Below are 15,005 nucleotides of genomic sequence, written 5' to 3'. Positions count from 1 at the left end.
TCTGCTCCTTTCTTCTATCTGGAGTATTTATTAAATAATTTACTTCACTCAACTTCTTTTCCATGCTGTAAGGCCCATTAAATCTTGCATTTAATGAATCCCCTGGTACTGGGAACAAAACTAATACTTTCTCTAGAAACAAAACTGTGAATTTTAGCCGCCTTATCTGCTTCTACTTTCATCACTTACTGTGATATCTTTAAATCTTCCCTCGCCAGCTCACATGCTCCGTTCAATCTTTCCCTGAAATTTGATACATAATCCAGGGGAATAGTTTCTGAATTTTGATCCACCGATTTCTCGTGAATCAATTTCAGTGGTCCCCTTACCTCATGACCATAAACTAGTTCGAAAGGGCTAAAATCAGTTGATGCATTAGGAGTGTCTCTCATAGCAAATAACAAAAATGGAATTCCCGTATCCCAATCCTGTGCATAATCCTGACAGTGCACTTTCATCATAGTTTTTAAAGTTTGATGCCATCTTTCCAAAGCTCCTTGTGACTCCGGATGATAAACTGTTGACTTTTTTATCCTCAAACTGTTCATTACTTCCTTAAACAGCTGTGACATGAAATTTGACCCCTGATTGATCATATTTCTTTAGGTAAACCATATTTTGTAAAAAAAAAAGTAATTAACTCCTCCACAATTTCCTTACTTGTAATATTTCTTGAAGGTATCGCTTCAGGAAACCTGGTAGACACACCCATTATTGCCAGTAAATACTGATCTCCACTTTTAGTCTTAGGGAGGGTTCCTACACAATTAATCATGACCCTGGTAAAAGGTTGTTCAAATGCTGGAATTGGGATTAAAGGCTCCGGCTTAATCACTGCTTGTGGTTTTCCTGTTATTTGACATGTATGACAGGTTCTACAGAGTTTGACTACATCCCTATGCAATCCTGGCCCCAAAAAAATACCTCTGTATCTTTCCCTGTGTTTTCCTAATTCCTAAACGTCCCCTCATTGGAATTTCATGAGCAATCCTTAGAATCTCATTTCTGTATCCTAATTGTTTAACAATCTGAAGCACCTCCCTGCAGCTCTCATTTGCTGAGACATGATCTGACCTCCACTTTCTCATGAATATATTCCCTCGGAGATATTAACATACTGGAATATATTTTGCTTCACTTTCTGAATAAGCTTTCTGATATCACTGTTTTAATTGCAAATCATTTTTCTGTAACTCCACTAACCTCTTTCAGTTAAACACTTCGACTGAACTATCCTGCATCCCTTCCTCCTGAACAATGTTATCTAATAAAGTGCCGGCTAATTGGATTTCGACACATTCATCTTGCCTTTGAACTGCCTGCTTATCTTTTTTTTGTTCTTCCCTATGGACTTTTGATCTCATTATAATACAATCAGGAAACAATCCACGATTTTCCTTCTGTAGCACTCCTGTTGAAAACACTTCTATAGGCTGCTCAACTACTCTAGGCATCACCCACATTTGCAATCCGGCTATATCACCACCCAGAATAAACTGAACCACTTCAATGGGCAATGTTTCCACCACTCCAACTATAACTTCACCTGTCTTCCATTTCCTCTTTAAATTTACCTTCCACAACAGAATAGATTTAGCATCTCCATGAACCCCACTTCCCTGCAACACTCCCTTTGAAGAACACATATCGCTTATACTACAACATTAAAGATTGACTAGCCCCTGTGTCTCTTAAAATTTTAACATCTTTACCTACTCCACCCTGTACACATGGAAATACTTTCCCTTCACATATAAAATCTTTAATCATTTCTGCAACCTGCTCCTCAGAATTCTCCTCAGTAATCTGTGAACACATTCCCACTTCTTCACCTCTCACCGATCCTCCCTGTTTCACCTGTACACAAACCACTGGTTTCTCCTGTGCCTGAACCTCAGAACCCACAGTACTTTTACTTCCAGAACTTTCCTGAACCTCGATAATTCCTACAGCATTTTCCCTGCAGCCTCCAACACTCTGACTTCGTGTGCCCCACGTTATTACAATGAAAACACCTGAATTTTCCAATGTCACTTCTACCTTCAGCACCTTCCTTTTTATTCTGAGAAAAAAACTTCCTGGGAACTTCCAGCTATTCCTTCTCTTCCCTGACTACCTGCCTTCCTTTCACCTTCCCACTTTTTATCCTTTTCCAATTTGAAAGGGTGATGGAATAAAGGTTTAGCTCTATGAACGAACTCCTAATGATCAGCTATCTCTGCTGCTTGTCTTACAGAATCAACCCTCTGTCCCTCCACATGAGTTCTCACTACCGAAGGGATTGAATCTTTAAACTCTTCCAGAAGAATTACTTTGATAAGAGCTGCATATTTTGTCTCTATTTTTAACACCCATATCCACCTGTCAAAATTACTTTGTTTTATTCTTTCAAACTCAATATAAGTTTGCCCAGGCTGTTTTCCCATATTCCTAATTTCTGCCTGTATACTTCAGGAACCATCTCATATACACTCAAAATAGCCTTTTTCACCCCATCATAATTCACCGATACCTCTTCAGACAGTGAAACATATACCTCATGTGCTCTACCCAGCAACTTAGACTGTAATAGTAACATCCAATACTCCTGTGGCCACTTCACCTGTTTAGCTATCTTCTCAAATGAAATAAAGAATGCGTCAACATCCTTTTCCTCAAACTTTGGAGGGGCTTGTACAAATTTAAACATCTCCCCACTGGGTTTTAGGTTAAAGGCTTTTTCATCATCAGAACTCTCCTCGGAATCCGAGGTCTCTTTTTGAACTTCCAGCCTTTTAAACAAGCATTCTCTTTCTCTCTCTTTCTCTTTCTCTCTCTTTCTCTCTCTTCCCTGGAATTCCAGTTCCACCTTCCTTTCGTCCTCCTGCCTCTCTACTTGCTCCCTTTTAAGTGTAATTTCTCTTTCCTTTGCTTCTAATTCAAGTTTATTCAGTTCCTTTGCTTGTTCAAATTCAAGTTTATTCAGTTCAAACTGAAGTCTCGCTACCTCCAGCTGTGACTCACTAGTGTCAGGTTTCACTTCCAACTCTCGATGCAGTGCTACACTTTCAACTATACCTGATTTCCTAACTCGCTCAGGTAGCCCCAATTGTAACTTACCTGCCAAATGCGTTAAGTTACTCGTGGTTATTCTCTCCAACCCAATCAGAGTTATCTCTCCTCCTCCCAGACAAATCTGAGCAATTGCCAAAGCCGTCCTGCAGTCTCACCACTTCTCAACTACCTCACCAACTCCTGAATTCAAAGTGCCTCTCGTACTCGTTAAGCTTAAGATTCACCAATTCCTGACCAATCGAGGATTTAGAAATATTATCCCGCCAAAAGCCCCCAATCGTTGTGACCGATGCAGTTGGTAAAACCGAGTTATTAAAATTCCCAGAGGGAAACTTTAAACAACTGTCATAACCTATAATTTTCAATTGGTATGTATGAGATGCGACTCTAAATTCAGGAATAAGACCACCAAGACTCGAGGTTTTTTATATAAATTAAATTAAACTAAACATTTATTAATTTTACAAGGAATTAAACACAGTGGGGTGGACCGGCAGGGTGAGAGGTCAGAGCGCGGGGCCGGCGGGGTGAGAGGTCAGAGGTCAGAGCGTGGGGCCGGTGGGGTGAGAGGTCAGAGGTCAGAGCGCGGGGCCGGCGGGGTGGGAGGTCAGGGCGCGGGGCCGGAGGTCAGGGCGCGGGGCCGGAGGTCAGGGCGCGGGGCCGGAGGTCAGGGCGCGGGGCCGGAGGTCAGGGCGCGGGGCCGGAGGTCAGGGCGCGGGGCCGGAGGTCAGGGCGCGGGGCCGGAAGTCAGGGCGCGGGGCCGGAGGTCAGAGCGTGGAGTTTAAATAACTGGGTGCATCTGTCCGTGACAGTATCAGTCGGAGTGACCATCACACAGTCACTGTGGAGACGAAGTCCCATCTTCACCCTGAGGATCCCCTCCATCGTGTTGTGTGGCACAACCACCATGGGATAGATTTCAAACAGATCCGGCAACTCAAGACTGGGTATCCGTGTGACTCTGTGGGCCATCAGCAGCAGCAGAATTGTACCCAAACACAATCTGTAACCTCATGGCCTGGCATATTCCCCACTCTACCATTACCGTCAAGCCAGGGGATCAGCCCTGGATCAATGAAGAGTGCAAGAGGGCATACCAGGAGCAGCACCAGGCCTACCTAAAAATGCTGTGTCAACCTGGTGAGGCTATAACACGGACTACTGGCATTGCAAACAGCATAAGCAGCAAGTGAAAGACAGAGATAAACGATCCCACAACCAACGGATCAGATCTAAGCTCTGCAGTCCTGCCACATCCAGTTGTGAATGGTGGTGGAGAATTAAACAACTCACTGGAGGAGGAGGCTCCACAAATATCCCCATCCTCAATGATGGGGGAGCCTTGGTTCAAACATGGACAAAAGAGCTGAACTCCTGAGGTGAGGTGAGAGTGACTGTCCTTGACATCAAGGCAGCATTTGACCGAGTGTGGCATCAAGGAGCCCTGGCAAAACTGAAGTCAATAGGAATCAGGGGGAAAACTCTCCACAGTTTGGACACATACCCAGCACAAAGGAAGATGGTTGTGGTTGTTGGAGGTCAGTCATCTCAGCTCCAGGACATCACTGCAGGAGTTCCTCAGGGTAGTGTCCTCAGCCCAACCATCTTCAGCTGCTTCATCAATGACCTTCCTTCCATCAGAAGGTTAGAAGTGGGGATGTTCGCTGATGATTGCACAATGTTCAGCACCATTCGCGACTCCTCAGATACTGAACCAGCCCATGTCCAAATGCAGCAAGACCTGGACAATATCCAGGCTTAGGCTGACAAGTGGCAAGTAACATTCGCACCACACAAGTGTCAGGCAATGACCATCTCCAGCAAGAGAGAATCTAACCATCGCCCCCTGATGTTCAATGGCATTACCATCACTGAATCCCCCACTATCAACATCCTGGGGGCTTACCATTAATCAGAAACTGAACTGGACTAGCCATAGAAATACTGTGGCTACAAGAGCAGGTCAGAGGCTTGGAGCTCTGCGGTGAGTAACTCACCTCCAGACTCCCCAAAGCCTGTCCACCATCTACAAGGCACAAGTCAGGAGTGTGATGGAACACTCCCCACTTGCCTGGATGAGTGCAGCTCCCACAACACCCAAGAAGCTCGACACCATCCAGGACAAAGCAGCCCCGCTTGATTGGCACCCCATCCACAAACATTCACTCCCTCCACCAACGACACACAGTAGCAGCAGTGTGTGTACCATCTACAAGATGCACTGCAGGAATTCACCAAGGCTCCTTCAACAGCACCTTCCAAACCCACGACCTCTACCATCTAGAAGGACAAGGGCAGCAGACACATGGGGAACACCACCACCTGGAAGTTCCCCTCCAAGCCACTCACCATCCCGACTTGGAAATATATCGGCCGTTCCTTCACTGTCACTGGGTCCAAATCCTGGAGCTCCCTCCCTAACAGCACTGTGGGTGTACCTACACCACAGGGACTGCAGCGGCTCAAGAAGGCAGCTCACCACCACCTTCTCAAGGGGCAATTAGGGATGGGCAACAAATACTGGCCCAGCCAGCGACGCCCACATCCCGTGAATGAATTTTAAAAATTACACCAGACATTCAGACATGCTGAATAAAAGCCTTTATTGGTCCCTATTCTGTGAAGATTATAAGTTTTCTTTAGGGAGCAGGATGAGCAGTAAGGGTGGTGAAGGTGGTGTGAAGACTAACAGTCACTATCAAATCCACCGATAATATCCAAGTTAGACACACTCAAAATAGTAAAAAACCCAACGGAAAACAGGAATAAACCAGGATACTGCTTCACAAAGTGAATGGAGGATGTGCTGATCAGCTTCACACTCTTCACCCGTGAGGATCACTCTCACAGACAAAAACATCAAACCAGCTCGCCCCACGCTTCACACACATCATCATAAACAGCACCAGCAGAGCCAGGAAAACCTCCGGTTACCATCATTCCCTGTACATAAAGAGAAATATCCCATCAACGCAAACTTCAACAGGTACAGCACGGGGTTAGATACAGAGTAAAGCTCCCTCTACACTGTCCCCATCAAACACTCCCAGGACAGGTACAGCACGGGGTTAGATACAGAGTAAAGCTCCCTCTACACTGTCCCCATCAAACACTCCCAGGACAGGTACAGCACGGGGTTAGATACAGAGTAAAGCTCCCTCTACACTGTCCCCATCAAACACTCCCAGGACAGGTACAGGATGGAGTTAGATACAGAGTAATGCTCCCTCCACACTGTCCCCATCAAACACTCCCAGGACAGGTACAGCACGGGGTTAGATACAGAGTAAAGCTCACTCTACACCGTCCCCATCAAACACTCCCAGGACAGGTATAGCACGGGGTTAGATACAGAGTAAAGCTAGCTCTACACTGTCCCCATCAGACACTCCCAGGGCAGGTACAGCACGGGGTTAAATACAGAGCAAAGCTCCCTCTACACCGTCCCCATCAAACACTCCCAGGGCAGGTACAGCACGGGGTTAGATACAGAGTAAAGCTCCCTCTACACTGTCCCCATCAAACACTCCCAGGACAGGTACAGCACGGGGTTAGATACAGAGTAAAGCTCCCTCTACACTGTCCCCATCAAACACTCCCAGGACAGGTACAGCACGGGGTTAGATACAGAGTAAAGCTCCCTCTACACTGTCCCCATCAAACACTCCCAGGACAGGTACAGCACGGGGTTAGATACAGAGTAAAGCTCCCTCTACACTGTCCCCGTCAAACACTCCCAGGACAGGTACAGCACGGGGTTAGATACAGAGTAAAGCTCCCTCTACACTGTCCCCATCAAACACTCCCAGGACAGGTACAGCACGGGGTTAGATACAGAGTAAAGCTCCCTCTACACTCTGAGTGAAGATTGGTTCTGCCTCCCACTCTCTCACGTGTTTTGAAGTTTACTCACCGGTCCAGACGCTCTCCTGGGTTGGTTTGAGGTCAGATAGCCAGCAGGATGTCTGGGCCACCAGTCTGGCTGCTCATTCACATCCTCATAAATTTCCTGGTCTCTCAAACCCACTTCCTGGGGCACGTGTGGGTAAATCCCCTGAGCCACTGACATAGCATAGCCTGGAAAACACACCGAGCAATTCAGGCCACAGGACCCATTACGTTCTTAACCCCTTACACACTCTCTGTCACACACTTGACCCCTTACACACTCACCATTGCACACTTAACCCCTTGCACACTCACCATCACACGCTTAACCCCGTACTCACTCACCGTCACACGCTTAACCCCTTACACACTCACCGTTGCACGCTTGACCCCTTACACACTCTCCGCCGCACTCTTGACCCCTTACACACTCGCCATCGCACGCTTGACCCCTTACACACTCATCGCCGCACGCTTAACCCCGTATACACTCAGCATCACACACTTAACCCCTTGCACACTCACCATCACACACTTAACCCCTTGCACACTCACCATCGCACACTTAACCCCTTACACATTCACCATCACATGCTTAACCCCGTACACACTCACCGTCACACGCTTAACCCCGTACACACTCGTCGTCACACGCTTAACCCCTTACACACTCGCCGTCACACACTTAACGCCTTGCACACTCCCCGTCACACACTTAACCCCTTGCACACTCACCATCACATGCTTAACCCCTTACACACTCACCATCACACACTTAACCCCGTACACACTCACCGTCACACACTTAACGCTTACACACTCACCGTCACACACTTAACCCCTTGCACACTCACCGTCACACGCTTAACCCCTTACACACTCACCGTCACACGCTTAACCTCGTACACACTCACCATCACACGCTTAACCGCTTACACACTCACCATCACACGCTTAACCCCTTACACACTCACCGTCACACGCTTAACCCCTTACACACTCACCATCACACGCTTAACCCATTACACACTCACCGCCACACGCTTAACCCCTTACACACTCACCGTCACACGCTTAACCTCGCACACACTCACCATCACACGCTTAACCGCTTACACACTCACCGTCGCACGCTTAACCCCTTACACATCCACCGTCACACGCTTAACCACTTACACACTCACCATCACACGCTTAACCCCTTACACACTCACCGTCACACGCTTAACCCCTTACACACTCACCATCACACACTTAACCCCTTACACACTCACCGGCACACACTTAACCCCTTACACACTCACCGGCACACACTTCACTCAGAGGGTGGTGAACCTGTGGAATTCTCTCCCACAGAGGCTGTCGAGCCCAAGTCACTGAATATATTTCAGAAGGAAGTAGATAGATTTCTAGACTCTAAAGGTGTCGAGGGGTGTGGGGAGAGAGCGGGAGTATGGGGTTGAGGTAGAGGATCAGCCATGAACCTATTGAATGGTGGAACAGGCTCGAAGGGCCGAATGGCCTCCTCCTGCTCCTAGTTTCTATGTGTCTATATGTACATATATCATTGAAGATGGCAGGGCTTGTTGAGAGAGCAGCTAATAAAGCAAATAGTATCTGAGGCTTTATTAATAGGGGCATTGAGTACAAGAGTAAGGAAGTCATGTTGAACTTGTATAAGACACTAGTTAGGCCTCATCTGGAGTACTGAGTCCAGTTCTAGGTTCCATACTTGAGGAAGGACGTGAAGGTATTAATGAGAGGACAGAGGAGATTCACAAGAATGATTCCCGGGATAAAGAACTGTAGCTATGAAGATAGATTGGAGAGGTTGGGACTGTTTTCCTTGGAGAAGAGGCTGAGTGGAGATTTGATAGAGGTATTGAAGATCCTGAGGGGTATGGGCAGGGTAAATAGTGAGAAACTGTTCCCACTCAAGAGAATAACAAGAACTAAAGGGCACAGATTCAAAATAATTGTCAAAAGGAGTAAATGTGATGTGAGGAAAATTTTTTCACCCAGAACGTGGTTGGAGTCTGCAATGAACTTCCTGAAAGGGTGTTGGAGGCAGGTTTGATCGAGGTATTCTAAAGGGAATTGGATTGCTATCTGAAAAGAGAGAATATGTATGATTATGCAGATAAGGCAGGGGAGTGGACGAGGTAGAATGTGCTTTCAGATAGCCAGTGCAGACTTGATGGGCTGAATGGCCTCGTGCACTGTAAAGATTCTGTGATTCTTCTGATATTCCCCAGGCCGGGGCCAATCCCTCCAGGAAAGAGTAAGCGAACACTGAGCACAGCTGCCCAGGATCAGGATTGTATTTACTCACCACCTCCTGTCACTCACAGGCCCAACACCAGCTCCAGGACCAGCTTTCAAATTTCTCATCATTTTTAAATCACTCCACTCCACCCCTCCCTATCTCTGTAACTCCCTCGACCCCTACAACCCTCCCTATCTCTGTAGCCTCCTCCAGCCCCTACAACCCTCCCTATCTCTGTAACCTCCTCCAGCCCCTACACCCCTCCCTATCTCTGTAACCTCCTCCAGCCCCTACAACCCTCCCTATCTCTGTAACCTCCTCCAGCCCCTACACCCCTCCCTATCTCTGTAACCTCCTCCAGCCCCTACACCCCTCCCTATCTCTGTAACCTCCTCCAGCCCCTACAACCCTCCCTATCTCTGTAACCTCCTCCAGCCCCTACAACCCTCCCTATCTCTGTAACCTCCTCCAGCCCCTACAACCCTCCCTATCTCTGTAGCCTCCTCCAGCCCCTACAACCCTCCCTATCTCTGTAACCTCCTCCAGCCCCTACACCCCTCCCTATCTCTGTAACCTCCTCCAGCCCCTACAACCCTCCCTATCTCTGTAACCTCCTCCAGCCCCTACACCCCTCCCTATCTCTGTAACCTCCTCCAGCCCCTACACCCCTCCCTATCTCTGTAACCTCCTCCAGCCCCTACAACCCTCCCTATCTCTGTAACCTCCTCCAGACCCTACAACCCTCCCTATCTCTGTAACCTCCTCCAGTCCCTAGAAACCTCAGAAAGCGAATGAGAGTGTGTGTGTATTTGTCTCTGTACTCATGTGTGTGTGTGCGAGTGAGCCTGAGAGTGTGTGTGGCAGTGTGAGAGTGTGAGAGTATGAGTGGGGTGAGTGTGAGAGTGTAACTTCCTCCACTAATTGCTGTCAGTGCGAGTGTGTGTGCGAGTTTGAGAGTGCGTGCGTAAGCATGAGTGCATGTGCAAGTGAGTGTGTGCATGAGTGAGAGTGAGAGTGAGTGAGAGTGTTAGTGAGAGTGTGTGAGTGAGTGTGTACGTGAGTGTGTGCATGAGAGAGAGTGAGAGTGAGTGAGAGTGTTAGTGTGAGTGTGTGCGTGAGTGTGTGCGTGAGAGAGAGTGAGAGTGAGAGTGTTAGTGTGAGTGTGTGCGTGAGTGTGTGCGTGAGTGTGTGTGTGAGAGACAGCGAGCGTGAGAGTGTTAGTGTGTGTGTGTGCGTGAGTGTGTGTGTGAGTGTGTGTGTGAGAGACAGCGAGCGTGAGAGTGTTAGTGTGAGTGTGTGTGTGAGTGTATGCGTGTGTGTGTGCGTGTGTGTGTGAGAGCGAGAGTGAGAGTGTTAGTGTGAGTGTGTGTGTGAGTGTGTGCGTGAGAGCGAGAGTGAGAGTGTTAGTGTGAGTGTGTGTGTGAGTGTGTGTGTGAGAGCGAGAGTGAGAGTGTTAGTGTGAGTGTGTGCGTGAGTGTGTGTGTGAGTGTATGCGTGTGTGTGTGCGTGTGTGTGTGAGAGCGAGAGTGAGAGTGTTAGTGTGAGTGTGTGTGTGAGTGTGTGCGTGAGTGTGTGCGTGAGAGACAGCGAGCGTGAGAGTGTTAGTGTGTGTGTGCGTGAGTGTTAGTGTGAGTGTGTGTGTGAGAGAGAGCGAGCGTGAGAGTGTTAGTGTGAGTGTGTGTGTGAGTGTATGCGTGTGTGTGTGCGTGTGTGTGTGAGAGCGAGAGTGAGAGTGTTAGTGTGAGTGTGTGTGTGAGTGTATGCGTGTGTGTGTGCGTGAGTGTGTGTGTGAGAGCGAGAGTGAGAGTGTTAGTGTGAGTGTGAGTGTGAGTGTGTGCGTGAGTGTGCGTGAGTGTGAGTGTGAGTGTGTGCGTGAGTGTGAGTGTGTGCGTGAGTGTGAGTGAGAGTGTGAGTGAGAGTGTGTGCATGAGTGTGAGTGTGAGTGTGTGCGTGAGTGTGAGTGAGAGTGTGAGTGAGAGTGTTAATGTGAGTGTGAGTGTGAGTGTGTGCGTGAGTGTGTGCGTGAGTGTGTGCGTGAGTGTGTGCGTGAGTGTGTGCGTGAGTGTGAGAGTGTGAGTGAGAGTGTGTGCGTGAGTGTGAGTGTGAGTGTGTGCGTGAGTGTGTGCGTGAGTGTGAGTGTGAGTGTGTGCGTGAGTGTGTGCGTGAGTGTGAGTGTGAGTGTGTGCGTGAGTGTGTGCGTGTGTGTGTGAGAGCGAGCGTGAGAGTGTTAGTGTGAGTGTGTGCGTGAGTGTGTGCGTGAGTGTATGCGTGTGTGTGTGCGTGTGTGTGTGAGAGCGAGAGTGAGAGTGTTAGTGTGAGTGTGAGTGTGAGTGTATGCGTGTGTGTGTGCGTGTGTGTGTGAGAGCGAGAGTGAGAGTGTTAGTGTGAGTGTGTGCGTGAGTGTGTGTGTGAGTGTATGCGTGTGTGTGTGAGAGCGAGAGTGAGAGTGTTAGTGTGAGTGTGAGTGTGAGTGTGTGCGTGAGTGTGTGTGTGAGAGAGAGCAAGAGTGAGAGTGTTAGTGTGAGTGTGTGTGTGAGTGTATGCGTGTGTGTGTGCGTGTGTGTGTGAGAGCGAGAGTGAGAGTGTTAGTGTGAGTGTGAGTGTGAGTGTGTGCGTGAGTGTGTGCGTGAGTGTGTGCGTGAGTGTGAGTGTGAGTGTGTGCGTGAGTGTGAGTGTGTGCGTGAGTTTGTGCGTGAGTGTGAGTGTGTGCGTGAGTGTGTGTGTGCGTGAGTGTGAGTGAGAGTGTGAGTGAGAGTGTGTGCATGAGTGTGAGTGTGAGTGTGAGCGTGAGTGTGAGTGTGTGTGTGCATGAGTGTGAGTGTGAGTGAGAGTGTGAGTGAGAGTGTGTGCGTGAGTGTGAGTGTGAGTGTGAGTGAGAGTGTGAGTGAGAGTGTGTGCGTGAGTGTGAGTGAGAGTGTGAGTGAGAGTGTGTGCGTGAGTGTGAGTGTGAGTGTGAGTGTGTGCGTGAGTGTGAGTGTGAGTGTGAGTGAGAGTGTGAGTGAGAGTGTGTGCGTGAGTGTGAGTGTGTGTGTGTGCGTGAGTGTGAGTATGAGTGTGAGTGTGTGCGTGAGTGTGAGTGAGTGTGAGTGTGAGTGTGTGCGTGAGTGTGAGTGTGAGTGTGCGTGAGTGTGAGTGTGAGTGTGAGTGTGTGCGTGAGTGTGAGTGTGAGTGTGAGAGTGTGAGTGTGTGTGTGCGTGAGTGTGTGTGTGCGAGTGTGAGTGTGAGTGAGTGTGTGTGCGTGAGTGTGTGAGTGTGTGCGTGAGTGTGAGTGAGAGTGTGAGTGAGAGTGTGTGCGTGAGTGTGAGTGTGTGCGTGAGTGTGAGTGAGTGTGAGTGTGAGTGTGTGCGTGAGTGTGCGTGAGTGTGAGTGTGAGTGTGTGCGTGAGTGTGAGTGTGTGCGTGAGTGTGAGTGAGAGTGTGAGTGAGAGTGTGTGCATGAGTGTGAGTGTGAGTGTGTGCGTGAGTGTGAGTGAGAGTGTGAGTGAGAGTGTTAATGTGAGTGTGAGTGTGAGTGTGTGCGTGAGTGTGTGCGTGAGTGTGTGCGTGAGTGTGAGTGTGAGTGTGTGCGTGAGTGTGTGCGTGAGTGTGTGCGTGAGTGTGTGCGTGAGTGTGAGAGTGTGAGTGAGAGTGTGTGCGTGAGTGTGAGTGTGAGTGTGAGTGTGTGCATGAGTGTGAGTGTGTGAGTGAGTGTGAGTGTGAGTGTGTGCGTGAGTGTGTGCGTGAGTGTGAGTGTGAGTGTGTGCGTGAGTGTGTGCGTGTGTGTGTGAGAGCGAGAGTGAGAGTGTTAGTGTGAGTGTGTGTGTGAGTGTGTGCGTGAGTGTGTGCGTGAGAGACAGCGAGCGTGAGAGTGTTAGTGTGAGTGGTGTGTGAGTGTGTGCGTGAGTGTGTGTGTGAGAGAGAGCAAGAGTGAGAGTGTTAGTGTGAGTGTGTGCGTGAGTGTGTGTGTGAGTGTATGCGTGTGTGTGTGCGTGTGTGTGTGAGAGCGAGAGTGAGAGTGTTAGTGTGAGTGTGAGTGTGAGTGTGTGCGTGAGTGTGTGCGTGAGTGTGTGCGTGAGTGTGTGCGTGAGTGTGAGTGTGAGTGTGTGCGTGAGTGTGAGTGTGTGCGTGAGTTTGTGCGTGAGTGTGAGTGTGTGCGTGAGTGTGTGTGTGCGTGAGTGTGTGAGAGTGTGAGTGAGAGTGTGTGCATGAGTGTGAGTGTGAGTGTGAGCGTGAGTGTGAGTGTGTGTGTGCGTGAGTGTGAGTGTGAGTGAGAGTGTGAGTGAGAGTGTGTGCGTGAGTGTGAGTGTGAGTGTGAGTGAGAGTGTGAGTGAGAGTGTGTGCGGGAGTGTGAGTGAGAGTGTGAGTGAGAGTGTGTGCGTGAGTGTGAGTGTGTGTGTGTGCGTGAGTGTGAGTATGAGTGTGAGTGTGTGCGTGAGTGTGAGTGAGAGTGTGAGTGTGTGCGTGAGTGTGAGTGTGAGTGTGAGTGAGAGTGTGAGTGAGAGTGTGTGCGTGAGTGTGAGTGTGAGTGTGAGTGAGAGTGTGAGTGAGAGTGTGTGCGTGAGTGTGAGTGTGTGTGTGTGCGTGAGTGTGAGTATGAGTGTGAGTGTGTGCGTGAGTGTGAGTGAGTGTGAGTGTGAGTGTGTGCGTGAGTGTGAGTGTGCGTGAGTGTGAGTGTGAGTGTGAGTGTGTGCGTGAGTGTGAGTGTGAGTGTGAGAGTGTGAGTGTGTGTGTGCGTGAGTGTGTGTGTGCGAGTGTGAGTGTGAGTGAGTGTGTGTGCGTGAGTGTGCGTGAGTGTGAGTGTGAGTGTGTGCGTGAGTGTGAGTGTGTGCGTGAGTGTGAGTGAGAGTGTGAGTGAGAGTGTGTGCATGAGTGTGAGTGTGAGTGTGTGCGTGAGTGTGAGTGAGAGTGTGAGTGAGAGTGTTAATGTGAGTGTGAGTGTGAGTGTGAGTGTGTGCGTGAGTGTGTGCGTGAGTGTGTGCGTGAGTGTGAGTGTGAGTGAGTGTGTGTGCGTGAGTGTGTGAGTGTGTGCGTGAGTGTGAGTGAGAGTGTGAGTGAGAGTGTGTGCGTGAGTGTGAGTGTGTGCGTGAGTGTGAGTGAGTGTGAGTGTGAGTGTGTGCGTGAGTGTGCGTGAGTGTGAGTGTGAGTGTGTGCGTGAGTGTGAGTGTGTGCGTGAGTGTGAGTGAGAGTGTGAGTGAGAGTGTGTGCATGAGTGTGAGTGTGAGTGTGTGCGTGAGTGTGAGTGAGAGTGTGAGTGAGAGTGTTAATGTGAGTGTGAGTGTGAGTGTGAGTGTGTGCGTGAGTGTGTGCGTGAGTGTGAGTGTGAGTGTGTGCGTGAGTGTGTGCGTGAGTGTGTGCGTGAGTGTGTGCGTGAGTGTGAGAGTGTGAGTGAGAGTGTGTGCGTGAGTGTGAGTGTGAGTGTGTGCGTGAGTGTGTGCGTGAGTGTGAGTGTGAGTGTGTGCGTGAGTGTGTGCGTGAGTGTGAGTGTGAGTGTGTGCGTGAGTGTGTGCGTGAGTGTGTGCGTGAGTGTGTGCGTGAGTGTGAGGGAGAGTGTGAGTGAGAGTGTTAATGTGAGTGTGAGTGTGAGTGTGAGTGTGTGCGTGAGTGTGTGCGTGAGTGTGAGTGTGAGTGTGTGCGTGAGTGTGTGCGTGAGTGTGTGCGTGAGTGTGAGGGAGAGTGTGAGTGAGAGTGTTAATGTGAGTGTGAGTGTGAGTGTGAGTGTGTGCGTGAGTGTGTGCGTGAGTGTGAGTGTGAGTGTGTGCGTGAGTAAGTGTGTGCGTGAGTGTGTGCGTGAGTGTGAGAGTGTGAGTGAGAGTGTGTGC

General features: G+C 49.3%; 1 protein-coding gene across 1 annotated transcript in view; it reads right to left on the bottom strand.

Moving 5' to 3' along the window:
• Window positions 1-5,913: 5,913 nt before the first annotated feature.
• Window positions 5,914-15,005, bottom strand: part of nphs1 (NPHS1 adhesion molecule, nephrin) — a 79,780-nt gene continuing 70,688 nt past the window's right edge. The window contains exons 28-29 of the mRNA XM_078536201.1: window positions 6,968-7,131; window positions 5,914-5,997 (exon numbers count right to left, since the gene is read on the bottom strand). Coding sequence (XP_078392327.1) covers window positions 5,914-5,997; window positions 6,968-7,131 — 248 coding nt within the window. The remainder of the gene's footprint in view (window positions 5,998-6,967; window positions 7,132-15,005) is intronic.

The sequence above is a fragment of the Cetorhinus maximus genome, unplaced genomic scaffold (genome assembly GCF_964194155.1).
Source record: "Cetorhinus maximus unplaced genomic scaffold, sCetMax3.hap1.1 HAP1_SCAFFOLD_985, whole genome shotgun sequence".
Taxonomy (NCBI): domain Eukaryota; kingdom Metazoa; phylum Chordata; class Chondrichthyes; order Lamniformes; family Cetorhinidae; genus Cetorhinus; species Cetorhinus maximus.
This window is presented reverse-complemented; position numbering and strand designations above follow the sequence as displayed.